At 53.9% G+C, this 26,500-nt stretch overlaps 2 protein-coding genes across 5 annotated transcripts in view; both read right to left on the bottom strand.

Annotated features, from left to right (window-relative positions):
• Positions 1-15,345, bottom strand: part of RAD9A (RAD9 checkpoint clamp component A) — a 52,070-nt gene extending 36,725 nt beyond the window's left edge. For all 3 annotated transcript variants that reach the window (XM_088789730.1, XM_074336772.2, XM_088789728.1), the window contains exons 1-2: positions 15,150-15,345; positions 11,982-12,147 (exon numbers count right to left, since the gene is read on the bottom strand). The gene's annotated coding sequence lies outside the window, so the exon portion shown is untranslated. The remainder of the gene's footprint in view (positions 1-11,981; positions 12,148-15,149) is intronic.
• Positions 15,346-18,280: 2,935 nt separating this feature from the next.
• Positions 18,281-26,051, bottom strand: SSH3 (slingshot protein phosphatase 3). Of its 2 annotated transcripts, none has more exons than XM_074336763.2 (14): positions 25,635-26,051; positions 25,127-25,164; positions 24,311-24,542; positions 23,303-23,421; positions 23,150-23,221; positions 22,715-22,780; positions 22,420-22,608; positions 22,242-22,335; positions 21,860-21,988; positions 21,737-21,783; positions 20,976-21,122; positions 20,582-20,782; positions 20,214-20,487; positions 18,281-19,279 (listed from the first exon to the last, which is right to left on the bottom strand). In XM_074336763.2, the coding sequence occupies exons 1-14, from the start codon at positions 25,698-25,700 to the stop codon at positions 19,001-19,003; spliced, it is 1,953 nt and encodes a 650-aa protein (XP_074192864.1). In that variant the 5' UTR covers positions 25,701-26,051; the 3' UTR covers positions 18,281-19,000. The 2 variants fall into 2 exon arrangements, with proteins under 2 accessions (XP_074192864.1, XP_074192863.1); XM_074336762.2 differs by having other exon boundaries at positions 25,127-25,167; positions 25,635-25,995.
• Positions 26,052-26,500: the final 449 nt, after the last annotated feature.

Below are 26,500 nucleotides of genomic sequence, written 5' to 3'. Positions count from 1 at the left end.
TAATTTTAGAGCAAAGAGGGAGCAAAGACACCTAAAACCAACGGTCAAGTCCTCACAAGAGCTAAGTAACCTCTGGCGCCCCCTGGTGGTGCACAGGGAAACTACTCTTTAGTCACCTGCACTGACCAGCCAGAGAAAACCTACCAGACCAGCCACCAAGCCTGCCCAGTGTTCACCTCACGGAAATGGGTCCTTTGTCAGAGGAGGATCCATGGGGTCCCTGGATCAGAAAGTCCAAACAGACTTACCCACTCCCAGCAAGCACCTCTGCTTCCCACAAGGGGTTCCAAAGTGGGGTTCGGGGAGAGTTTTAACCCACAGGACCTGCTCAGAGACAGCCATCTTCAGGGGCTTTGGTAGGGAACTGGATGGTGCTGGGGGTGGAGGAGAACTGGCTGGAGCCAGAAACAGTGCTTAGGGAACCTTGGGACAATACTCCCTGACAAAGGGTATCAGTACTCCTCACATGGTGTCACCCTCATATGCTCGATCAGCTCTCCATCCTGGGGCACAGAGACAGACAGCGCTCTGAACTCCTTGCAAACAGGCCTAGAGAGCGGCCAAGTGGTCTTTTTAGCCCCTATTTTATTGAGCCCTGATCATGCCTCAAGGACTTCAAATGTTTTATCTCTAAACTCCCTGAAAAGCCTTCAAGGTTAGATTTTACAGAGAGGGAAACTAAAGCCTGGGAAGGTTGTGTAAAGTTTCCCGACAGCCCCGGCGTGGCCATGGTGGTGCAGAGGCTGGGTCCATGCCTGTATCCCGTGCCCTGCCCATCTGCTGAGCACCTGTATACGCCGGCTCTAGAGGTCCTCTCGGGTGTTATTAGTTGTGAGGAGATGGACCAAAACAAACATGTAACTGTTCTGTCAGGTGGTGGTCCGTGGTAAGCAAAATTAGGGGTAGAGGCCAGAGAGTGCCAGAGAGGCTGGTCAGGGGAGGCTTGACAGGGTGGCCTTTAAGCAGGGAGCTGAAGGAAGTACGGGAGTGAGCCTGGCACCAATGTGAGTGCTCCAGACAGAAGGAACCACCAGCACACCCTCCGCAAGGAGGGAGTCAGTGTTTCCAGCCTGGTCAAGAACCAGCACGGAGGCCAGTGTGGCTCAGGGCCAGGGAGTGAGGGGAGTGTGGTGGGAAATGAGGCCAGAGAGGCAGCAGGTAGGTCCCACAGGGCCTTGCAGGCCAGGATAGGATTCTGGATTGTACTCTGAGGGAGAGGAAGACATTGGTGCGTTTGAAGCCAATTAATGACGTAATAAGACATGTTTTGAAAACATTACTCTGGCTGTTGGAGAACAGATGGTGGGGTTGGGGGAAGAAGAGGCAAAACCACTCAGGAGGCTATCGGGCTCGGCCTCATGAGAGGTGATGGTGATTGCGACTGGCGTGGGAAGACGGAGGTGGTAAGAAGTGGCCAGATGCCTTCGGTGTTTGGAAGGGAGGACTGATTGACAGGACTCGCTGATCGGTTGGCTGTGGGGTTTAAGGGGGAGAGAGAAAGAGAGAGAGAGAGAGAGAGAGAGAGAGAGAGAGAGAGAGAGAGAGAGAGAGAGAGAGATGAGCCAAGGGTAACTCCAAAGGTTTTGGCTTGAGCAACTGGAAGGACAGAGTTCCCATTACTAAGATGGGAAAGATTGTGGAAAGGGTGGGGTAGGGTAGGAATCAAGAGTTCGGATTTGATGTCTGTGACACATCCAAGGGGAGACAGAGAGGAGGCAGTAGATATGCAAGTCTGGAGTTCTGGGGACAGCTCTGGATTTGAGATCCAACTTTGGGCATCCAACTTTAGACGGCATTTAAAGTCGTGTGAATGAGATTACCTGAGTACAAATAGAGACAAGAAATGGTCCGAGGACAGTCCTGGGGCCTGGTATGCTTGGAGGAGAGGGAGAAAAGGGCATTTAGCAAAGGAGACTAAGGAGTGGCAAGACTGGAGGAAAATCAGGAGAGGGTAGGGCCTGGGAGGCCTGGGCACAAGGTGTTTCAAGGTCTCAGACGGTAAAATGAAGCCTGAGAACAGCTCGCTGGACTTGGCAATGCAGCGGTCACTGGCAACGAGTAGCTCCCGTGGACTGATGGGGGAACAGTGTGCCTGCCTGGGGTGGGCTCAGAGGGCATGGCAGAAGTGCCACCAGGGAGCATGCCGATTCTTTCAGGGACTTTGGACTGTGGAGGGAGCAGAAATATAGAATGGTAACTCGAGGGGAGGTGGGACCAAAGCAGTGGTTTTTATGTGTTGTTTTGTTTTGTCTTTTGTTTTCGATGGAGTGATTTCAGCATAGTTACATGGTGAAGAGAGTGATCCCTTACGGAGGGACGAGGAGGTGGCAGATGTATGAGCAAGGTCATGAGGGAGAGAAGGTGAAGGGGAGAAGGGCCAGGACCAGCACACGAGGAAGAGGATGGCCTTGGATCGGAGCACCCCCTGTGACAGGAAGGGAGGCAGCTAGTGGGGTACAGCTGGGAGTGGGGACATGCGAGCATCAGCTATTTGCTGAGAGCCTGGTATGGCTGGGAGGGAGGGAGGGATGTTTACTCACTGCCACCGTGTCATCTGCTGTGCTGACTGCTGCACATGTGTTAGCTCCTTGACTCCTAGAGCAACCTCATTGGTAAGTGGTATTCACAGGTAAGGAAACTAAGGCTGAGAGGAAAAGGGACTTGCTCAATCAGGAAACACCAGGCCCCACCACACGCAGGTCTGCTGCCCACTCTGTTACCCTGCACCTGCACTCCTGCCTGCACCTGTGCGTAGGTGCTTACCATGGTGCTGAAGGGATCAGGCCTACCTGTGCGGAAAGCTAAGAAAACGGAGTGACACAAGCGCTACCTCAGGCCAACTAGGAGTGGTGTAGACATGCGTTCTCAGGCCGGAGAGAGCACCATGTGTGAAAGGGACCCTCCCTGCAGGGGCCCTGAGCACAGGGACTGCCACCTCCGCTGAACTGGCATTACCCCCTTCTCACCACGCCCCTGCTTCTCAGACCTTCCCACTGCAAAATGAATGCAGACTCCCCACTAGGGCTGGGGGGTGGGGTGGCCCAAGACACCTCCACTCTGAATATTCTTAGTAGTTGTGTGTTTGATCTTAAAAAGCTCTGGTCAGTTTTGCATTCTACTCCATGATATGTCTGGACATAAAAATGAATGAACTCACTTATCCAATGAATGAATCCTTCAGGCAGATGTGCCAGGTGTGGCCTAGGGCTGGCTGCACGTACCGTGACACGCCCACCACCACCCAGCCCAGGCTGAGCAGCACTGCAGAAAGCACCCCACAGCGTTTCCCGGAAGGAAATGGGAAGTAAGTGGCCATGGGAGGGTGAGTAGAGTCGGCTAGCAGAGAGGAGCATTCTAGACGGAGGGGCTGGGCTGAGCAGAGGTGACAAGGAGGGGTGGATGTGTGCACTCGGGGGCGTGCGACTGTGGCACTCACACTATAAAAGTCAGCACAATCAAAAGCTAGCAGTTCAGTGCTCACTATGTATCCAGCACTGTTCTAACTGTCTTTTGTCCTCACAGCAACCCTAGAAACAATTATACATCTTTTATAAAGCGATTTTAAAGAGGAAAGTCAGGCACAGAGAGGTTAAGCACTTGCCTAGGGTCACACAGCACGTAAGGGTCAGGAATGGGATATGATCCCAGAGTCCAGCTTCACAGCCTGCAGTCGTAGCATGTAGGATAATGCAAGTGAGATGGGCTGGGACCAAACACAGGGTTTGGGGCTTGAGGAGTCTGGACTTATCTACGCTGATGAGAGCTCCTGAAAGTTTTTGAGCAGGAGAAAGACAGGATCAAAATAATCATTCCAGAAAAATCTGTCTGTCCAGGGATGAAAGAAAAACTAAAGGGGGAAGAAACTGCAGGCAGGAAGACTAAGTGGGAAGCTATGAAATATTCAAGACATGGGTGCTGAGGCCCTGGATTAGCGTCAGAATGGAAAGGACAAAGAGCTTATAAGAAATGTTGCAAAGGAAGTTGGCAAGACTTGTGTTTGGGAAGAGTGGGGAGGAGGCGTCAAACATGAGTCAGGTTTTGAGCTGGGGTGGGTGAGAGAATGCTGATGCCATGGGCAGAGAAATGGAAACCAGGAGGCTCGATTTCGTGCATGTTTAGTTTGAGATGATGACAGGACGTCCAAATGGAAACATCTCGTAGGCAATGGAGGCCCAGAGGTCAAGTCTAGCAGGGAGGTCTGGGGCTAGCGGGGAGTCAGTCCCCTGCATAGAACTGACACTTGAGGCCAGGAGCATGGATGAGTTCTTTCAGAGTTAAGAAAGACAGGGAGAGGCTGCAAAGACAGGACCAAATATGGCACTTGGGAAACCTCTCTCTAGAAGGTGGAAGACCGGCAAATGAGAGGGGAGAGTGGCAGGAGAGTCAAGGCAGAGCAGAGTTGGGGAGTTTCCCGAGAACTTCACAAGTGGTCCTGGCTGGTGTGACGCTGCCGCGATTCAAAGCAGATATCGTTACGGATGATGGAAATGCTACGGGATGGCTTGCTCTGATTCGGTCTCCACATTTCCTGCTTCCCTCTGTCCCTGTTTTGTTCTCTCTGGCACCCCAGCTGTCATAGTAACTACCAGTGCCACGCCCATCAATGAGGGCCACACTGATTCATTCTTTATTGACTCAGGTGTGGTAACATTTATCCACCCTCAAACTCAGACAAACTCTCTAAGTAGCATGAAGGCTTAAGGAGCTAATTTAGCAAGAAACTCAAGTAAACAAGGGAAGGGAACGCATTTCTGAACCAGTCTAGAAGTACATCAAAGCCACAGCAGTGCCACTTGAGGCGAATTTGGGTTGACACCACCTCTAGAACATTGCTAGTTTTCTCTGCACATAGGTAGGCCTCCAGTTCATCCACTTTCGTCCTAAACTAGAAAACGACAACTTTGTGCTAGTTGTGGCAAACGCAAACGATTAGAAGCCCAGTCCCTAAGCTCTAAGAGCTCACTGGAGTGGGAAAGAGAGGAAAGACGTGCGAGTGAATTTCAAACAGTGCCCCATGGCAGATGTGAACCTGACACTGTGGGAACTCAGATTCCTGAACACGGCCCTTTAAGGGTGAGTAGGGGTTCCCCGCAAGGCGGACAAGTGATGGTGGACCACGTGTTCAGTCCTGCATCCTTTGGTCCTTTGTCTCTTGAAGGCAAAGACATTTTCTAGAAACCTCCTCTGGGGTGGATGCCTCTGTCTCCTCACCTGGAGGTTCTGATGGCACTTAGTCCTGCAAGCCCTAGCCTTGATTTCACGCTGTTTCTCTCGGTGTCACCTTCCCAAAGAAGAGTGAAGGATTCCTCCTCTGCTCCCATGGTAACCCATTTGCATTTCATTCTCGCATACCCCATTGCTGCAGTAACACATGCCACTGGCTCCACTGCTAGACAGTATTTTCTCCTTGTCCATGTGTACTGAGCACAGGGCCAGCTACACAGTCAGCTGTGTACTCGAAGCTGACAGAACTTTCCCACTTCGCTCACACCTACTGTTTGGTCTGTCAGTCCTGTCCAGCCTGTGACAATCCTTTATGTGCCAGTGGTGATGGCCAGTCCTAAACTCCACCAAAATTTGGTCTCTGTCTACATCAGTTCTCCTGGGGGTGATTGGGCCTTGGTAGCAGGAGCCACCTGTCCCTAGAGCCTTCTCGGCAAGGAAGGCATCAGAGCTGTCAATTTCAGAAGCAGCTCCTTGTCACTTCCTGGGCCAGAGCCTGTGGCCCGCCCCGGGCCAGCCTGCTGACCGCTCGCTCCACTGAGGTTCTCTCAGATGCAGCGCAGACACGGGTCATCGCATCTGGAGTGCCGAGAACCACCTGGCCCACTTCTCCACACGCTCTGGGAGCATGGCTGCCCAGGCTCCTGCTGTCACAGTCCCACAGTGACGTGGTGCTGACTTGGCATTCTTGATCAAAACGACAAATGCAGATATCCCTTTCAGTCCATATCTAGAAATTCATCCGACACATACACGTGTATGTGTAAGATAACATATATCAGGTTATTTATCACTGCACTGTTTGTAATAGCAAAGACTGCAAATGGCCTTGAAGCCTATCAATATGGGACCAGTAGAAGAAAGGATAGTACACAGGGGATACCGTCTGTGAACAAGCGCGAGGAAGCTCTTTATGTATTGGTCTAGACGGGATGACCTCTAACATATACAGGTAGGTGGGGTGGGGGAGGATTTGATATGCTACAGTTTGGGTAACACTGCGTGAGTACCCACTTGTATTAAGCCTATGTGTCTCTGAAAGGATACCCAAGCAACTGGTAGCATTAGTTGCCTTTGAGAGGAAGGTAACTTGGCAGCTTGGAAATAGGAATGAGGGGAAATTGTTCACTGAATAAGTACTTTTGAATTTTGCACTACGTAACTATATTATCCTTGTAATCAATCAATCAATAAGAAATAAGTCTTATCGTGTTCATGTTGATGTATTTAACAAAATGTGAAAAATAACAGAAACAATTCCACTAGGGTAGAAGGGTCACGGTGTCACGTGTGGCAGTGGCTTTGTGGATGTCCCTGGACTCGTGACACTCCATTCCACTGAGAGACTAGGGGCTCCTCCCACCCGTCCTTATGGGGGTCCTGGCATGGAGAGGTCTAGGGCTTATTCTCTTTAGAAAGTTCATCTCTTCTTTCACAAGATCTCTGCCAGGCACCTAGCATTACCCACATTGTCATGGCGACAGGTTTCAGTGTAAGTCCGACCAGTTCATGCCTTTATTCGTTGATCAAGTGCCTACGGGCCACCTGTTGGTGTAAGGCGTATGTGGGCTATACAGCCTGGGTCCCCAGCCTTGAAGAGTGTTCAGTTCACACTTACGTGTATGGAAAGACGCCCAGTTTCACTCTAAGTAAGACTGGCAAAAGCTAAAGCACGTGCACCACGCACTCTGCTGGCAAGGCTTGGGGAAACACGTAGAAGCCTCTATGGAGGGGAATCTGGCAGTGCTAATAAGGTGACATAGCATTCACCCTTAGGCCCAGCCATCCCACTTTTGGAAATTTACCCCAAAGATTCACTTACATAACCCCTCAGCTCTGCCACTGCAGTGTGAAATCGGCCACGGGCAATGTGTAAACAAAGGGGCAGGCATGGCTGTAGGTGGCCCGCGGTGGGCAAGATTTGGGCGGGCTGTATGTAGCTTGCTACCCCTTCTCCAGGCCATGGCCTTTCCGGTGCAGCCCAGTACCCAGGGTATCAGTGAAGCACACATTTGCGCTCTGGCTGGGCCGGAGCCCCAATCCCCCAGCACTGTGTCATCATTAGTATCTCCATTCTGCTGCCAACTCCACAGCAGCGGCTCTCCGCCAGGCTTCATGAGGCCTCACCGTACACGTGTGCAGCCCAGCCCTCAGCGAAGGAGCCACAGAGAACCCACGCACGAACTCCTGGGTACGCCCCACTCCGCACAGCTGCCCCCTCTCTGACACCTGCCCTCAACTCTGATCTCTGCTTTATCAGCTCAGGGAACTGTTGTGCTGTCTGCATGGGCTCCCCCTCTGTGCTGTGGGCTACACATTGTCAGGGGCCAGCGCAAGTGTTTTCCTCCTCTCAATGCTCCCAGTCCTGCTTACAGTTCAAAGACTAAGAATAGTTGCCATATATATATATATGTTTATAATGGGAAGGCTCTGACATGGTCAGAAGCGAGTTCGAAAATTCAATGATTACAAAATAAATTTCATTCTCCGCCCATTGAAAAGGCCTAGAAGCACTAAAACCCTAGTAGCAATGAGCATACCTAGAACCTAGATCTCAGTTTCTAAATATCTTTCCCCACTTACAGAAACTAGAGATCTTTGGACAAGTGGCTGATTCCATAGTTAGGACAGGGAAAATACTAGGTGCATCAAAGCTGTCAATGAAAATGCTAGGAACGTTATATGGTAGAAAGCAACCGAGTAGGAACATGACCAAAGGACTTGGGCCAGCTTGGAGGAGCTCTCATTGGCCAAATACAGGAAAATTTGAGCATCTAAAACAATGATGCTAATGGCTTATAACACACAGAATAAAAAAATAATACATTAGTCTACAGTGATACTGAGAAAGAGGACAAAGGGAAATTCTTCTTTCCTGAAGAATAATAGCTCCTTAAATGCATACCAAATGTAGGAAAAATGATGTAACTTTAAAAACACAATGAGATCACTTAGGCAAAGATGATTACTTGATGCTGAAACTAATGATTGACAGATTGTTGGAGACAGGATATTCACATGGTCTCAGCTGCCCACCCAACAGACTAGTTATGACCTCGGAAGGAAAAGGGTTCCTTGACAATGGCGGGATCTAGCAGATACCATCTGAACCAAGCACTCAAATTCCGCATCAACAATAATAGGATAAAGCAGTATTAAATGGCCGAAGTAATCCAACAGAAAGAACATGTCCCTTACGTAGTACACTTACAAAATGTTTAACCTAAATTTAATTGTGAGGAAACATTCAAACTAATCCAAACTGAGAGATCGCCTACAATACAACCAGCTTGGATTCTTCGGAAATGTCAATGTCAGGATAAACAAAAAGGCGGGAGGACTATTCCACGTTCAAGAAGAACCAAGAGACATGACAGCCAAGTACCGCCTGTGATCTCTGAGTGGATCTGGAGTCAAATTTTTTTAAGACGCTGTAATGGAAAGTTTAGGGGTATTTTGGAGAAATGTAATTATAGGTCTGTAGTCTAGATAACAATACTGCATCATTGTGAAATTTCTTGGTCGCTATGGAAAAGTTTGGCGGTTCCTCAGAAAGTTAAACACAGACTTACCATATGATCCAGCAGTTTCACTTTTAGGTACGTCCCCAAAAGAACTGAAAGCAGGGACTCAACCAGATGCGTCTACACTCATGGGCATAGCAGCGTCGCTCACCATTGCCAAAAAGTGGAAACAACCCAAGGGTCCATCGATAGACAAATGGCTACACAAAATGTGACATACACATACGATGGAATATTATTCAGCCTGAAAAAGGAGTGAAATTCTGATCCTCGCTACATGTATGAACATGGATAAACCTCAAAAACCTTATGCTAAGTGAAATAAGCCAGACACAAAAGGACAAATATTGTATGATGCCACTTATAGGAGGTACCTAGAAGAGACAAATTCATACAGACAGAAAGCAGAATAGAGGGATACTTCATGTCTACAGAGTTTCCATTTATGATGATGAAAAGTTCTGGAAATGGATAGTGGTGTGATGGTTGCACAAAGCTGTGAATGTACTTAATGCCACAATTATACACTTAAAATGTTTACAATAGTAAATTTCATGTTATGTATATTTTACCATAATCGTTTTTAAAAAGGTTATTTTGGTTATATAGGATGATGCCCTTATTATTAAGAGATAGGGGCCAAAATATTTAGGGGTGAAGTGTCTTAATGCCCACATCTTATTTTCAATGGGCCCAGAAAAAAAAAGAGAGAGAAATGTGGCAAAAGGCTAACAACTGGTGAATCCAGGTAGCTACAGGGTATATATGTGCTCGTTGTACTAGTCTTCCAACTTTCTGTAGGTCTGCAAACTTTCCAAATAAAAAGGTGTTCAACAAATATTTTTAAAGTTAATAAATGCGAAAGAGGAACCTCTTGGATAGAGAGAAGAGCACGAGTGGAGGTGAAGAGGTGGGGAAAGGGTTTTCAAGGACGAGCCAGCAGCCTCGCTTGATCTGGGTGAAAGGTGCCCACTAGGAGATTCTGGGAGATCAAGCGAGAAGGCTGGTGCCAGCTCGGGAAAGGCCCTGAGCAAAAGAACTGAGTCTGCCGCGCTTGGCAGGTAAGGGCAGCACCACAGAAGGCAGTCAACTGGGAGGAACATGAGAAATGAGGGCAGTACTTCTGAAGATGAATGGAGTCATGACATTCTGGACAGGCTAGAGGATGTAAGCAGCGAGGAGGCTATTACAGTAACCCAGGCTCGGGGGCAGGGACGTGGGCCAGAGGGAGCAAGTGGGAATAAAAGGCAACTGTTTTGTGAAGGACCGCCAGAATTTGATAACTGATTAAATGTGGCAAGTGAGATGTTTACACCTGGGGTAGGAGAACAGGGGACGTGGGAAAGTCAGCAAGACAGGCTGGTTTGCAGCTCAGGACTCAGAGCCATGAAGTGTAAGAAAGAAGAACGGGTTGAGTTTTTCCACGTCCTTCCTATCAAATGGATCCTTCACAGGCTCTCAGGCTGTCAAACAGGGTCCGACTAGACACAGAATTCTCTTTCCAAGGACAGCGTGTCCATCAGACCAACGTCGCCTGGCCCCACGACCCATCCCCCAAGGACCAGCAGGCCCTCAGACCTAAATGGCACCTCCATTCCTCTCCGGTAATGTCCCTTCCACCCATTTCCTTCCCACTTAGCCCACGCGTAGTTCTGCCTTCTTGCCATAACCTCCTCTCTTATCTGAGTCCTTTTTCCTTTGTAAAAGGACAGGAATCAGAGGTATCTGCGCAGGGGTGGAGGGAGAGGGGGAAGGGATGAACAAGCAGGGCTGGGGGGAGGGGAGGCCGCAGCAGGATGGTGGGTGGGGCGGCAGGGACAGCAGACCTGGTAGCAGGAGAGCGTCTGGCCATGCTCCAGCCAGCCCCACTGGCCACACAGGATATCCAGCAGTACTGGGGGTGGGGGGAATCTCTGCTTACCAGCATCCCACGGACCCCAGAATAATCCCATCTGTTGCCCCAAACCACTTTGTCCCCATGGCACTCAGCCTCCCTCTCTCCCAGTTTCCCATTTCTGTGTAGAAAATAAGAGCTGGAGGTTGGCAGGAGTGCGGCCCTTCTGATGAGGCAGGTCAGCCTCGCACAGGAACATGTGGGCCACTGAGACAGTCAGGTGGTGGACAGGGCTGGAGGGGGCATCCAGCTGAGCCAACAGGGAGGGTGGAGGCTGCGGAGAAGGTCTCGTGAGACGCTCACAGGATGGGAGTCAGTCCGCCAGACTGAGATGAGCTGCATAGGTGGTTGCGGTCCCGGGCACAGCGGCCCAGCTCCAAGCCTTCTCAGGCCACATGAAGATAAATTATGTATATAAATTATAAGCAGCTCTGTCTTCTCACGCCAGCCTCCAGGGCCATCCCAGCCTGCTGCCCACCCCCACCATGACGTCTAGTTTGAGCCAGGCCGGTATGTGGGGCCTTGCTTTACTTTGGGCTTTTCCATGTACCCCTCCCTGCCACACCCACATCCCCACCTTTACCTCTGCGGCTCACTGAGCTGCTGCCAGGCATGCCAGTGGGGTGGGGGTTGGCATTACTACCCAGGCCGAGAGTCCTACCGGGCAAATTTGGCCAACTTGCCTCCCTACCCAGGGGGAGAACAGCTTTCATATTGTTGGTTCTCTAGCCCAGATACAGAGCCCCCTAACATGTCCTGGCTAGCCAGGGTAGCTGCCTGGGAGTGGGCCAACCTGGCAGAGCAAGGGGAGGAGTACCAGCTCTCTAATGCCATCTGCCACCACAGGCACAGTCAGTGTCTAGCAAACGCTTGAGACGGAGGCTCTGGCCAAATATGTCTAATGACAGAGAGGAGCTGGACGGGGCTGGAGAACTGAGGAAAACGGGCAGGAAATTCTGCTGAAAAGGGAAGGAAGGCGAGTCTTGGTGTAACTTCAGGTTAGCCTGTGGCCTCAGCGGCAGGCAGATGGCACCCCTTCAGTGACAGCCGAGGCAGTGGGAAGGTCACTGGTCTCCATGCCAGCCACTGTTTGGCTCTTTGACTTACAACCTAAGAACTCAGATGCCTCCATGGAAAAGTGAAAGTTGTAATACAAGACTTTCCAGCTGTTGTGAATTGTAAAGGAGCGTCACCTGCTGAAGGAGGCTGACGCAGGCCTCCATGGCAGACGCTGAGCTGCCGTAGCCACCTCTCAGCACCAGGTGTGGAGTGATTAAGGCATCACTTGGCACTTAGCTACACAGGGATCTTGACACAGGCACTTGCCGGCAGGCACTTACAGGCAGCTAGTGGTGTGGGAGCAACCGGAGAGACAGGACGGAGAGGAAGAGCCGGGCTATGTGGTGGGAGCAAACTGTCAGGAAGATGGTGAAACAGCTCACCTTGGATTGCATCGCCAGGAAAAGGTGCTTCTGTGGTCCCTGGAAGTCCCGCACCATCTCCTATCTGGGGAAAAAATTGACAGTCTGTTGTGCCCCATCCCTTCTTTGGTTGTACCCACTTAACTTTTCCCCCAGCTTCCTCATTCTCAGGATACTGCACCCTCTGTGGGCAGCAGAGGGTCCCCGGGGAAGTCTAAACAGGACTTAGGAGGGTTCTTCTTGTCCTTCAAGCCATTCTCCTTTCAATCCACTCTGCTTTGCCCTCCTCAAGCGACATGTCCACCCCAGGTCCTAAGGAAGTTCTCCACTCCCGGGGTCATTGGACAGCTACTCTGAGTGGTCTGTGTCAGCACCAGATCCTAGCTCAGGTTCAGCCCTAGGCAGGACAGGAAGAAGGGCAAGGCCCAGAAGTCATCCTGCAGATGGTGCTGCTGAAGCCCACTTTTTTCCTTTGTGGCAACTGCAGGTCTTGACAATCTGTTGGCACAGTGGACAGTTTCCCACTCCAGGTGGGTCAAAGATAGGAGAAAAATGTCTCTGGGAAGGAGTGAGCCATAGAAAAAGAAGAGCCAAGGGGCGGCCGGTTAGCTCATTCGGTTAGAGTGTGGTGCCCTTGGCAATAAGGTTGCTGGTTCGATCCCCGCGTGGGCCACTGTGAGCTGTGCCCTGCACAACTAGACTGAAGCAATTACTTAACTTGGAGCTGATGGGTCCTGGAAAAACACACTTAAAACACATAAATAAAAATTAAGAAAAAAAAAAAGGAAGAGCCAAGAATAGACACAAATGCCACAAGAGGCAAAGGAATGAATACCCATCACTGGTCCCAAGACTGCTTCGTGATCCCGAGTGGCCGTGCCTCCCCTTGTGGTTGTGCAGCTCATTTCCAGGGAAAGAGGCTCCCAAACCCTCCGGCCCATTCACAAGACCCTGTTAAGTCTTCTCCCAGTTGGCTGGTACTGCACTAAATAAGCCAACAATATGGCCCTTACCCCATCATCTGCCTGTTCACATTCTTCCCCTAGAAGAGTGCCTGTGACAGGGCACATAAGCTTAATAAAAGGGCCTCAGGGTAATGTAGAGAGCACATCTCCGTTCCTCTCTGCAGGAAACTCGTAGGCCCTATCCCTTCACTAATATTTACTGTGTGCCATCCATGTGCCAAGCTGGGACCAAAACCCAGTCTCTGCCTTGTAGGCGCTCACCATGTAGTCGGGGCTACAGGCATTGCTCCTCCAGGTCCCAGGGCTCTGAGAAGCATGCTGAGAATATCTGTTCCCTACTTCGTGGAATAGCCACATTTTCCACATCCTTCAAGGCCTGGCTCAAATGCTGTTTCCTCCTTGATGGTCTCGTTATATAGCCACTGAGCAGTGGTCGCTCCTGCCTTTAGATGTTCACAGCAGTTACCTGTACTGCTCTCATGGACACATCACTTTCTGCTTGTTTTAGATGTGTTCTGTATGCATAATTGGTCTTCCCTTCTAGATTCTATGTTTCTTTATATATATATATATATTTTTTTCTTTTTAATAGATAGAATATCTTTATTAAAGACAGAGGCCTTTAGGTTTAGATATTTTTTAATCTTTTATTTATTTTTAAGTTTGTTTTTTCAGGACCCATCAGCTTCAAGTCAAGTAGTTGTTTCAATCTAGTTATGGAGGGTGCAGCTCACACTGGCCCATGTGGGGACAGAACCGGCAACCTTGTTGTTAAGAGCGCTGCGCTCTAACCACCTGAGCTAACCAGCCGCCCCCAGACTCTATGTTTCTTGAGGGCAAAGATTGTCTTATCCACCTTTGTATCCCTCAGAGTACCTCACACAGTACCATGTACATAATAGGTGCTCAAACAAATACTCATACTTCCACATAAGGATGCTTGTTGGAAGAGTGAAGGTTTGTAGAGCTGCTGGGAGTTCCCAGATTAACACAAAACATTTCTTTTTATCACTAATTTAAAACTCCTTGTTAGGATTTTCCCAATTAACACAAAAATTAAACTCAATGCAAGTAGCATAGGATTCTTACATATTTCTTTTAACTGTTTGTATCCACTTACATTATGCTATAATAGTATGTAAAGACTGTAATGCAGTATTCAGCTGTTTCTGCAACATAATATGTAAGTGCTCACATCCTCTAAGAATGTTAAGGAAGGGAAAGTACCTTCTGCACCAATGGCATTGGGCTTTGCACCCTCCTTAGATGCTGTGTGGTAATGTTAAAACCCAGAGGACGGATGAAGGGGGTACAGACTCACTAGCCAGACGCGTCCAGTCTTGGGTAAGAAGACTCAGGCTTCCCCATCAGACTCAGCCTACAAAACCATCCTGCCTAGGAGAATGCATTTGCCCAGCAATAAAAGAAATGACTCTCAAAATTAGGAACAGGTCTCACGGTGACTACGGGATGATTTTTAAAGTATCAGAAATGACGGCTGAGTCTTGGGATAGTGCTTACTATGTGCAGGTCTCCGGCTTAACTTACATATGAATTGTCTCATCTGATTTTCAAAAACCTGAGGTGGTACTATTATTACCCCCGGTTTTGCAAATGAGGAAACTGAAGCTCAAGAGATGTAATAACTTTGCCCAAAGTCACCAGCCAAGTTTCTCTGACTCTAGATCCAGAGCTGAGATTCTCGCTCAGACCATCCAGTTCTCTTTCTTGCTTCTTGCACTGAGTGTGCAATGAAAGGCAATGATCCCATATCCGCTAGACGACACCTTAGGGGTCATCTGCTTCAACAGCCTTACTTGAGAAAAAAGGAAACTTAGGCTCAGAGATGTAGAGGGACTTGTCCCTCGGGTCACACACAGCCAGGCGCTGCTCTGCAACATAATTACAAAGTGCACTAAAATTCCAGCCCAAGCCCCATTTTACAAGAGAGGAAACTGAAGCCCGGAAGGGTGAGCGCCGGGTCTCCGAGCCATCAGAGGCACAGCGGGATCCAACCCCGGGCGCGCTTCTTGCCGGGCCTGGCGCTACCTGCAAGTTCACCTGCGGCGCCAACCATCCCGCGGGCTGTGGCGCCCGGCCCCGCCCCCGGCCCGGGGAGTACCTGTCAGAGGCGCGCAGGCCCTCGGCCGGGGGTGACAAGGCGCTGACGCGGAGCGAGCGGGGCTGCACCGGCCAGAGACAGACACTGGCCTAGCCTCGCGGGGCCCCTCCGCCTCAGAACGCGGAGGCCCCAGGTGCGCGCGTACGCCGGACGCCGAAGAGAATTTGGGAGCGCGGGTCCCGGAAAGCAGGGTCGCCTGGCCTCCTCCCTTCAAGCCCCCTACTTTGCCCCTCAACCGGCTGCAGACCCCGTCCTAACTCCAGAGCACCTGAAAGGGAGCGACAGCTTCGCGCTCAACTCAAGCGGCGGGGACGCTGGGGGCGAGGTTCCCATGGAAACGACAGGGGGCTCTTTTGCGCCTGTGCGGACGCGCTAGGCACTCTGGGAAATGTAGTTTCCTGGTTGTTCCCGGGAGGCGAGAGGAACGGACGCAAGATGGCGCCCCAGCGTCGCGGTGGGTTCAGAGTCGCTGGGTTCCCCGGCCACCGGGCGCGTTTCCGGGCCGCGCCGGCGTAGGAGAGGCCAGGGAGGCCTGAAAGGTGGTTTCTCTTGGCAGCCGCGGCTCTGAGGCGTCTGGGGTGCAGGGTGCAGAGGTAGGGGCGCGGTCTCTTTGGCGCGTTCAGTTTTGCCTTTTGAAAACTTGTCCTGACGAGGGGCCGCCCTGGCTCCGGGTCCGACCCAGCCCGAGCGGAGCCGAGTCCGAGGGAGGGAGAACGTTTTGAAGGTGGGAGCTAAACCAGGACGGTCCGGCTGCACGAGGGACGCGAGCTCCTCGTCGCACAGGTGTTCAAGTCGGGGCTGGGCTCCGGCTCCGGCTCCTGAGAAGCTTCTGTATCAGGCGGGAGTTGAATTGGGATTCCGTGAGCAGGGGTCGTCCAGACCCTTCCTCCCGGGAGCTCCCAGCGCTTCCAGACCCTCGGCCTGTCTTGCGCAGAACTGTGCATTCAGTGCGTTGACTGCCCCTAACCGCCCCCTCCTCTCCCGAGTTAGGTCCCTGTGTGTGACCTCCGACTACACCTGGACTGAGGTCTAGAAACCTAGGATCTGATTCAGGTTCTATCAGAGTCGCAGTTACTTTTGTGGGCCTCTGTTTCCTTATTTCTAAAACAGTGGTAATTATAATGCCTGCCCTTTCTCCTCTGGGAGGGTTGCAAGGTTCCTAGGAGACATTGATGTGTAGGCTGGATAGTCCTTTACGAACATAAACAGCCATTTCCATTCGCTGTATATTAGTGCGACTTCTTGGAAGGAAATTAGGCAAGGCCTTTCAAAATTAAAAATGCTCATTGCCTTTGCTTCAGCAATTCTAGAAATATGTCCTACAGATTTAGTGGCCGTGTGTGCACAAGAAAGCACACGTGTACAAGGGTAAGTTACTTGGAATGGGGAAAAAAACTATAAACAGCCTAAATGTTCATTGGTAGATGATCACTGAAGTAAATGATGGATTCCTCAGAATAGAATGTGTGTGATTATTTTAAAAATAAGGCAGAGCAGCAGCTCCCTTTGCTCCAATAAATGCTTTTTATTCTTTAAAAAAATAAAGCAGAGCTTTGTGTACTGGTGTGCAATTCTTCATGATACGAAAAACATTTTCAAAGTTCAGAATGGTATGTTAATATGCTATATTTTAAAAAAGAATACACAAATATGTATTTGATGACGTAAGCATGGAATGTTTTTGGAGGGACTCAAGAAGCTGGTCACAGTGGTTGCCTGTGAAGGACTGGAGGGCAGGATCTGAGGGAGACATACTTTTCATTTTATATACATATTTTAAAACTGTTTTTTGCCCCGTTAGCAATGTGTTTGTATATACACGTAGTTCTTAATCATTTGTCTGCATTTTTGATGCAGTTTCCCCTCCAGTTTTTCCCCCCGCCATGTGCTGAATTCTTTTCAAGAGTCCTCCATACACTTCAGTGGGCCCCACAGCTCCAAGTTCATGACTGGCCCTTGCCTTCCTAGCTGCACAGGCTGCAGGAGGGCAGGGCCTGGCCTTGGCTTCCCTCCTGACCGTCACCCCACCTGCCCCCAGCCCCAGCCTAGGCCTATGGAAAGGGCAGTCTGGGTGGGATTCATGGTTGGCTGTAGGATGGCAGGCTGAGGGGACCAGCCAAGCGGATCAAGAATTGGAACTAGCTTCTCTGTACCCCACCTTGGGACCCTAGGCCCAACCACAGACAGGTACAAATGATTCTTCTAGAGAGCATGTTGAGGCTGAATTCTATCAATGTATAATGACGTGTATTGTTAAAATATCAAACTGGGAGGGGGGCGCTTAGGGATTTCCTGGTCTAATCCCTTTGTTTTACAGAAAGAATCAGAAACTCAAGGTGAAAACAACTTGTAAATGGTGAAGCCGGGGCTAGAACCCAAGTTTCCTGCATCTCAAGACTCGAGGGTTATAGCACCAGGGTGTGAGTGAGAGATTCATTCTTAAAACTGGGTGTGAGGTCTCAGTCAATGAGAATATTTGGTGCCAGCTCTTACCTCTGAGGCCTGCTTCGAGGCAAGGACTTACATACCCACCCCACAACCAAATAGTGTGTTATAGGGCAGAAAATGTGAACTTGGGAAGAGGGCTAGAAGTGACAAAGACGGAGACACTCTTTTTTAACATGAAACTGAGCAGAATGAACACCTAGGCAGAAGGGAAGGGTCCATCAAGAGTCCTTCTTCCCTGGCAGACATGGGCTGGCTCGGAAAATCAGCCTCTCGTGCACTATAGCAGCAAAGGATTCTTGGGACCCAAAGTGTATTCAATAACTAGCAGCAAGTGTCCAAAAGGAGCCTAGCTTCTGGAACAGGCTTGGCCCTGTCCAGACAGGCATTGGCAGCTTCCATTTCCTCCTAGGTAACTCCCTTCAGCTGTCCCAACAGAGCTAAGCACCTGTTACCCGGTGCAGACTTGTTTCCCCGCCGACCTGCCCGAGGGGGTGTGGGCAGCTAACATTTACCCAGGCCCTGCCCTAGAAGATGAGGGAGATTGCACTGGCCTCCCCGTTCCCCGTTCTTCCTCCCACCCCACCCCAAACAGGCCTATCCCCAGACACCTGGGAACCATGAGGAGACTGGAGGGGGTAAGGTGAGGCCAAACTCTTCGTGTAACCAGAGAAGAAGCAGACTGATGGGTAGATAGATGGCTTTATCATAAAATTGAAAATAATATGAAAATTTTTTTTGTTTCTAAGTACAAAGCCAGATACTATTATGAAAAACTGGCCAGAGGCTGTGAAGAACAAAAAGACTCTTTGGCTTGGTGCCCTGTGGCCCAGGGCAGTGCCATTGTAGGGGGCAGGGAGGCTGGGGGGGGGGGCAGGTGTGTGTGCTGGGGCAGCAGCAAGAGACTCGGGCAGGCTGTAAGGTGTGTGAGGGAGGCCCACCTGCCACTCCCCTCAGAGCCTCCCAGGACTGGGGACTGAGGACTTTGGGGGCCACTGGTTCTCTGGCATGGAGGGTCCCAGGAAAGAAAGGGGGCAGGGCTGAGACAGACAGAGTAGGGGAGGGAGGGAGCACGAGCCTTTCTGCACTGGGAAACTGTGCTTTATTCCGAGGCTGCAAGTGTTTCAGGCAGCAGTGGCGCATGAAGCTAGTGTGCTATTGGCCCCCGAAGCGCCTCAGTCTCCACCACATTCCCAATTACAGAGAAAGTCTTGAGCCCTTGGACAGGTGGACGTGGGTCTGAGACTTAAGGCTGTGGGAGCTGAGGCTGTAGTGATGGGGTCAGGGGCCTCCGGGGGAGGAGCTAAGAGTAGTGCAGACAGGCTGATGGGAGTGAGGGGTGCTCGTCCCAGGAGCTGTGTTCAGGCACCTCTATTTGTGTCTAGGGGGCATGGGCGTGTGAGGCCTCAGGCCTCGCCCTCCTCCCCGCTGCCATCCACGCTGGCCTGCCTCACCACTTTCCGGAGCCTGGGTGTGGAGGAACAGCCCGCCTCCCCCTGCTCCTGCTGCTGGAAGGCCTGGGTCCGGCTGGCCACCAGGGCGGCACTGTTGAGGGCGACCACAGACTGGCGGGACTTCAGGGCAGGCCAAGGCCCCTTGCGGCCCCGCCGGCCTCTCTTAGCCTTTGCGAGCTGAGGGGAGGGCTGCGGAGGGTCTTCATCTGAGGACTCATTTGAGGAGAAAACCTGGAAGGTGGAAGCATAAGGAAGCAGAGTCACAGGGGTCTTTCCAGGGCAGGGGCATGGAGCACAGAGCCTGGAGGAGGCAGGTGCAAACTTAACTGAAGGAATACAAGAAAGCTAAGCAGCTCGTGGGTCCCAGTTCCCTAGGAGGGACAGCACCCCAGCCCTCCTACCCCTGCGCCTCGGCCCTCACCTGTCTGCAGCTTCCTTCTGGCCCCAGAAGCCCTCCGTAGCTTCCCTGCCATGTCCCTGAGGCCCTCTCCTCCCCCTCTGGCCCCCTCTGCGTTTGAACAGGCAGTCCTGTGAGCCACATGCGAAACACCTTCCGGGTGCCGGGCCCTGAGCTGGCTCCGAGGGAGGACACCCCGCCTTTAGGAGCACCCACATCCATCCATCAACCGTCTGTTCCTCCGCATCCTTCCACACCCAGTGCCGCCTCCTCCAGGAAGGCTGTCCCCAGTGTTCCCTCCCTCTGAGATCAGCCAGGACTTTGGTTGTGTGAGTGCTATGACCCCTCTGCACCCCATCCCTTGATGTGTTGCCTCTAAGATTGGGGACGGGCTGCCAAGATCAGCAGTTGGTGCCCACCTCCTCGCCTGGAGGATGCTCATTGCACGGCTGGGCAGCCCTGCCCCTCAGGAAGCAAGTCCTCTCGTCAGGCTGAGAGCTGCCTGCAGCCTTCAGCCCGGGGCAGGCTCCCAAGGAGCCCCCTCGATGCCCCTGGTCCCACGACGGCTCTCCAGCTCCCATGAAAAGCACCACTCACCTGCCCTCACTAGGTCTCCTTAGCTGCTCTGAGGGGACAAGAGGGAGCTGCCCAGGGACTGGTGCGCACGCTCAGGTGCCCCTGCTTAGGGCTGAAACCCCAGTCCTGGTCTTTCTCCATCCTCCCACCATCTGCCCCTCCCTCTGGGCTCCCACCTGGCCCCAGCCTCACCTCTGGCAGCTCACCGGCGCCCGAGGCACTCTCCAGCTCGGCGGGGGGCTCCAGGAGGCTGATGGACCTCATGATCCCACGGAGGTTGATGCGGGGCCGTGGCCCAGGCTCCTCTTGGTGGGCTGCTTGGCTCTCCTCCAACCCCATAGCCATCACCTCCCCACTTCCCCCCGGTTCTGGCGGAACAGGTGGGAATGGTGTAGAGACCTCGGGGGTCAGGGGCTCCTCTGGCGTGGCCGCACCCACTTTCTGCTCCCAGACATGGCTCTGCCGGCTGTGAGGAGGTGGCCCTGAGTCAGCTCTGAGTGACCCAGCAGCCCCCGCAGCGCCCACGCCACCAGCCCTGTCCCCTGGTCCCCTCTCTGAACCTGGCAGTCAGGATGCCCTGGTAGGTCTGCAGCTGGCGCAGGAAGCCGGGGTTGGGGCGGGCGATGGGCCGGAGCTCCTGGACGTGGCGCAGGGCCTGCTCCAGGCTCCAGCCGTACTGCTTCATGGCATAAGCTACCACGGTGGCCGCCGAGCGGCTGACACCCATCTTGCAGTGGACTAGTACCCGGGTGCCCTGCGCTCTGTGGAGGCAAGACATGGTCAGTCCCTCCCCATTCCTGGCCTCTCGCTGGGAGGGGCCCTGCAGGGTGGGGGCAGGGCAGGCAGCAGGCTCACCCAGGCAGGAAGGACCCCGAGGGCCAGAGTGGCCAGGAGGAGGGCAGGGGACCTCTTGAAGCTGAGGTGGGGTGGGCAGAAGGGGTGGGACAGCCCGACCTGGCGGCTTCCACGAAGCTGTGCGTCTCCTTCCAGTGGGGCAGCAGCTGGGCGGACTCCTCGTCCCACAGGCGCACATTGTGGTAGATGAAGCGGTCGGGGTAGAAGTTGTCGATCTCACGGGCCATATTCAGGATGTGGCTGACCCTGCAATGGGGGGTGCGAGGCCAGGCTGACGTGGCCAGGGGCCCCGGGCCTGTGGCCAGCGGACTCGGCTGGCCGGGGGGGGGGCACTTCTGTTTAGTTCTTGTCTCCGAGTCAGGTGGGGGCGGCACAGTTATGGTGGGAGGAGATGACTGTGACCGTGAGCCAATCACTTCAGCCCACGGGGCTTGTTTCCCGTCTAGTCCAGGTGGCTGCTGGGGGTTACTACAACACTGACCCTTCTGCTATTCTCAGAAGTCAGTTCGAGAACAACTTCTGAGCTCAGCTGAGATTGGGTGGGTCTGCAGCAGCGGGCTGACAGGTACCACAGCAGGTTTCTCCAGAAGCCCATGGTGGACAAGTGACAGGAACCTATGGGAGCAGGCAGCCAGGTCCCCCTGGGAGAGGGGCTCTTCCATCTCCCCTTTACAGTGTGGGGAAGAGCAGGCCCAGGAGCTGCCAGCAGGTCGCAGGGTGGCTGTTCTCCTGTGGGAAGCAGAGCTAGCAGCTGCTGAGGGGGGTGCTGGGGGGGTTCCTGGCCATGTGGCCCTTAAGGAGAGGCCAAGCAAAGGGGACAGACAGAGGGTGGGCAGTCCTGAGGGGGCTCGGAACCCTACCTGTTTCTCTGCAGCTCCTCCAGGTTCGCCGCATTCCACTCGGAGCCCTGCGACAAGGAGAGAAGCCTCACTCTCCCTGCCCAGCTGCGCCACCAGTCTCCCGCCCCTCACCCTGGAGCTCACCAGGTAAAGGTGCGGGAAGATTCGGGAGGCCCGGTCTTGCTGGGCCATGAGCAGCAGCATCTGGTTATCGAGGAAGTCGCGGTACTGCTGGAGAGGGCACCCCAGGCGCAGCTCCAGGGCCTGGCGGATCTGCAGGCAAGGGGCAGAGGGCGGCTCAGGGGCTCAAGGTTCCAGCGGTTCCACCCTTCCCGGGGGCCTCAGGACCACAGCCTGTCCCGTCTGGAGAGAGGAGCTGAGGCCAAGCGTCAGGAAAGGGTTCACGACAGGAGGAGATTCCGGTGGAGAGGCTCCCAGGAGAGGAAACCTCTGGCCGCCAGCTGGAGGCTCCCCAACCCCACCTGGCCCCCGCCCCCTCCTTGGCCCCGGCATGCTCCCTGCCCACCTCCTTGGAAGTGATATTTTCCAGGTCACTGGTGTCCAACACCTTCCACAGTTCAGCCCGGATCGCCTGCTCCATCTGCTCCTGTTCCGAGGGCCTGAGAGCCGAGCCCATCAGTCCGGGGGGCCCCTTCCCTACTCTACGGTGGCAACCCCTTCTTTCCTCCCCTCCCGGCACTGACCGGCCAGCCTCAGCGCTGGGAGGCCGCAGAGACTCCAGGTCGGCCATGGCCATCCACTCATTGATGCAGCTCTGGTCAGAGCTCAGTCTGTCCTCATAGTGGCTGGCCCAGGTGAGGGCACTGCCCCCTGGCACAAGACCACTGCCGAGAGCCGCCTCACATGCCTGGTGCAACACCTGGAGCGTGGCCCTGGAACAGAAGAGAGACTGGGCCACACTGCCCTCCCTGCTTTCCTTACCCAGACCCGCAGCCGTCTCCGAGGAGAGGAGGCTGGCCCACCCCAGCCCTTACTCACCACATAGTCTGGATGGAGATTGGCTTGAAGATGCGGCTCTGCCCACCAGATGTCACGCTGAAGCCCCTGCCGGAGACGGAGACCAGGTGTGGGTGAAACCCCACTCCAGGCTCTGGGACAGAGCCCCTGAGAGGCCCACTCACTAGCGACCTCATGAGGCTGGTCCTCAGAATATGTACACCTCACCTGAGCTTCAAAATAAGCCCGTTTTGCCAGATAGAGGAGGCTGAGGCCCAGAGAAGTTAGGTGACCTTCCCAGGACCACACAGCGAATCCGAAGTAGAGCGGAGAGTGGGCCCATGCTCCAGACACCCAGCTTGGAGTTCTGCAGCTGGTCCCCAGTGACTGCCCCACCATCGTATACATCACAGTTGGTTATTCCACCTCCTGGCCCCTCTTCTCTCCCTTCCCCTCCCTCCAGTTGCCACCTCTTACCCATCTCCATCTAGGTACACCTGGGTGTCACTCCAGAGAGGCAAGACCAGGCCCAGGGTGCAGTGGTGGGAGCTGGCAGGACACAGAGGGAAAGCCATTGTTCCCCAGCGCCTCCCTTTCTTGCCCCCCTCCCTTGCTCTCCCTGCTCCCAACCTGCTGTCAGGGAAGTCCACGCCCAGGAGCACTGTCTCATCCTGGCTCACACGTTCTCTTGTGGAAACGACCAGCAGGTAGCGGAGCCGTGGGGGCCGTGCTGCCTCCAGCTGGGCTGCCTGGGAAGACAGGGAGACAGAAGCCCAGGCTCCCAGGGGCCCAAGGACCCTGCTTCCGCCGCCTGGACACACACCTGGGCCTAGAACAGACCTGCCGCCTGCTCCCTCACACCCATCCGCTTTCTCCCCAGATACCAGATGAGCGATTACATTCCAGTGGTTCCCGAATTTCGGATTTCATGGTCCAACAAAATGTTTAAAAGGGGATGTGTGTGGAAAAAATGGGAGAATGGGCCTGACACAGACTGCCCATGTTTTATTTCTGCCTAGGAAGGAGGTTTAAAAAAACCCTTCATTTGCCTTGCTATCATTTCATTCAATAAACGTTTGTCACCAAAGAAACACGAAGGACACAATTTCAATAAAAGACAGTGCTTCTGAGGAATAAATGTAGCTTTGCAAAAGCATTTTGCAGACAGTGAGATGTCCCACAGGCATCTGGGAACTGGTCTTCCTTCTCCCACCTGTGTCCCAGCCTCCACAAGGGCCCCTCCCCTCGTACCAGCTCCCAGTGGGTGCTCAGTGGGCCCCCTGAACACAGGTCCTTTAATGGACAACTCCCACTGTCAGGAAGGTCTTGCTGTGATTACACAGAAATACCCCTGTGTAACCCCAGCTCTTGGACCTAACTGGGCCCTATGGACTCACGCAGGACAAACCTGCGTCCTTTCCCAGCCCTCTAGAGACCTGAAAACAGGACCTCCCCCGTTAAAACAACTCCAGCTGAGACAGCAGGGTTGTAGGGGTTTGGGGAACCCCTTCACTCCCCAGGGTGCCCCCTGCCCTCACACCACTGCTCCCCAGACACACCCTGGCTCAGTTCTGCCCTCTCCTACCCCCACCCCAGGGGAGCTGTCTTCCTCCTCCAAGGCTCTGGATGGGCCCTCACCAGGCGGATGTCGTCCTGTGGCCTGAGCAGCTCCACCATGAGGTGGAGGTGCTGACTCTGCTCCAGCTTCTGGGGACTCTGGGGCCCGTGCCCGTTGTCTGTCTGGTGCCCATGGAGTTGCTCTTCGCCTGGGGGTTCCTCTGCTGGCTCAGGGCTGGGCTCAGCTGCCTCTCCATTGTCCCCTCCATCCTGCAGCCCCAGGACAGCTCCGTGGAGCACTGCAAAGCTCTGCCTGGCAAGGCAGTGGGCAACTGTTATGGCCCGTCATACCTCTCGGGACGGGTACATCAGAGTCACCAGGAGGAGGGTCTGTTAAAGCAGGTGTCGGGCCCCAGGCACAGAGTCAGTAGGTCTGGAGTGGGGGCCTGAGAATGTGCATTTCCAACCAGTTCCCAGGTGTGCGGCCACCACACTAAGAGCCATGCCTCTCAAGCCCCCAGCCCATCTGTTCTTGTCTGAGGGGCTGGTGGTTGCTCCTTTGCCCCTCCCACCTGCCTGCCTAATCCAGCAGATGCTGTAAACTTGGTGGGGACCCAGGAATCCTCAGGCCTTGTCCCATCCTGCCCTTTGGCTTGTGACCACTGGCCTGAGTCAGGGTCTAGCATAGTGGGTGAAGGAGCTTGCCCAACTGACCCAGGGGAAGATGAAAGCAAGGGCAGCCAGGTTGGTGCTGCAAGCCAGCCGTGCCCACCAGCCATTCCCGCTGCCAACACAGTCCTACGTATCCAGTAGTTGGCTTTGGCTGTGAGCCCTCCAGGATGGCAGTGGCCAGGCTCAGCCGCTGAGCGGTTGTGTCTGTTGTGGGGAGGTACTCACCTTCGCTGGAGCCGGCTTCTCCGCTTCGAGGCTTGGTCCTGCTGAGAAAGGGTCCCCAGTGCAGAGTGAGGCGGGGAAGGACTATGCTCTCCCCTCTCAGGAACGCTGGGGTGGGGGAATTGCCTCCCCTCCAGTGGAACCAGAAAAGATGCCAAATACTCTTCCCACACCAGCCTACTCCCCACTGGAGGCAGTGGGGGAGCCGGGCCCAGGTCCAGGTAGGGCAGCAGAGGGGTAAAGGTGGGTGGGGTGCTGTAGTTTGGCCCAGATCTGGGGCAGGAAGGGGGTAGGGCCTCCGCAGGCTGGGCTGACGCTCAGGGCTCTGGGTTTTACCATAGTCCGAGTTCCTGGGAGCCTCAAGACCCCCCAACCCCTCCAGCCTGAGACGTGGGGTCCCCCTCCGCACACCCCCAGTCTTGAGGGGAGGCTGCCCGTGGGCAGGACGCGCTCCCCCGGGCCCAGCTGGAAGCCAACTGCGTGGGCAGGACCACAGCAAAGCCAGACTCACCGTGGGTCCCACAGGCGTGGAGTAGCCGCTGGCCGGGGGCGAGCGGCTCACTGTGACCAGGGCCATGGGGCCAGGCTGGGGGCACCTGGGCCGGCACCGGACAGGGAGCCCTCCCACAGCCACACGGACAGTCGCTGCCCCGCAGGACCAGGAAGAAGAGATCGGAGCCACCAGGGCCTGGCACCTCCTCGGGGACGGCCCTTAAAGGGCCAGACTCCCGTCCAGCCCGGCCTGCCAAGCCCGCACCGAGCGGCTGCGCTCCCCTCCCCTTGCGTCTCCCGGTGTTCTGCCCGCCTCGCCCCCGCCCCGCAAACACGTTGGGGGCGGAGCCGGGGGCGGGGCGCAGGTGCAGAGCCTGGCGACCGGCGGGGAAGGGGGCGGGAGGTCCGGCAGTTTTCTACCTTCGCTCGGGGTTCGGTCCCTCCTCCCAGGAAGCACCCCTGTCCCTGCCCTCCCTGCCCCGCCCAGTTAGGTCACCTGAGCTCTGCTTTGGGCCTCAACCGTTCTATTAGCCAGCAGATATGGGACCTAGGGAGGCAGGACTGGGGACACAGGTCTTAGGATCAGACACAGTGGATTTTAAGGGGGGCACCGCAAACATGTTTATCCATGCCGGTTGGCCCTCATGCTTCCACTCTCCACGTGAATCACTGGGAGACATGCAAAGCTTCAGGGGAAATCAGCTGGGATTTAGAACTAAACCCTGAAGCTCCTAGGACAGCCTCAGGGCCACCTTGGAGGTGCAGAGGGCAGGGCAGAGAAGAGCAGGTTCACAGCTGCAGCAGAGGGAAGTGACTTGCCTAACGCCACTCGGATAGACTATGCCAGAGTCAGAGCAGCAACTCAGGCCTGGCGTGCAGGGAAGG

This window comes from Rhinolophus sinicus, chromosome 14 (genome assembly GCF_057876585.1).
Source record: "Rhinolophus sinicus isolate RSI-liver-muscle chromosome 14, RSI-T2T, whole genome shotgun sequence".
Lineage (NCBI taxonomy): Eukaryota > Metazoa > Chordata > Mammalia > Chiroptera > Rhinolophidae > Rhinolophus > Rhinolophus sinicus.
Note: the sequence above shows the minus strand (reverse complement) of the source record. Positions and strands in the feature narration are given on the sequence as shown.

What these genes read in the sequence shown, in the direction of transcription:
- SSH3 (XM_074336762.2), bottom strand. Translation starts at nt 25,700, where the DNA reads ATGGCCCTGGTCACAGTGAGCCGCTCGCCCCCGGCCAGCGGCTACTCC. An exon ending in AAAATATCACTTCCAAGGAG is followed by an intron (nt 21,989 to 22,241) that starts GTGGGCAGGGAG and finishes CCTTGCCTGCAG; the next exon opens with ATCCGCCAGGCCCTGGAGCT. An exon ending in GAGGAGCTGCAGAGAAACAG is followed by an intron (nt 21,123 to 21,736) that starts GTAGGGTTCCGA and finishes CCCCCATTGCAG; the next exon opens with GGTCAGCCACATCCTGAATA.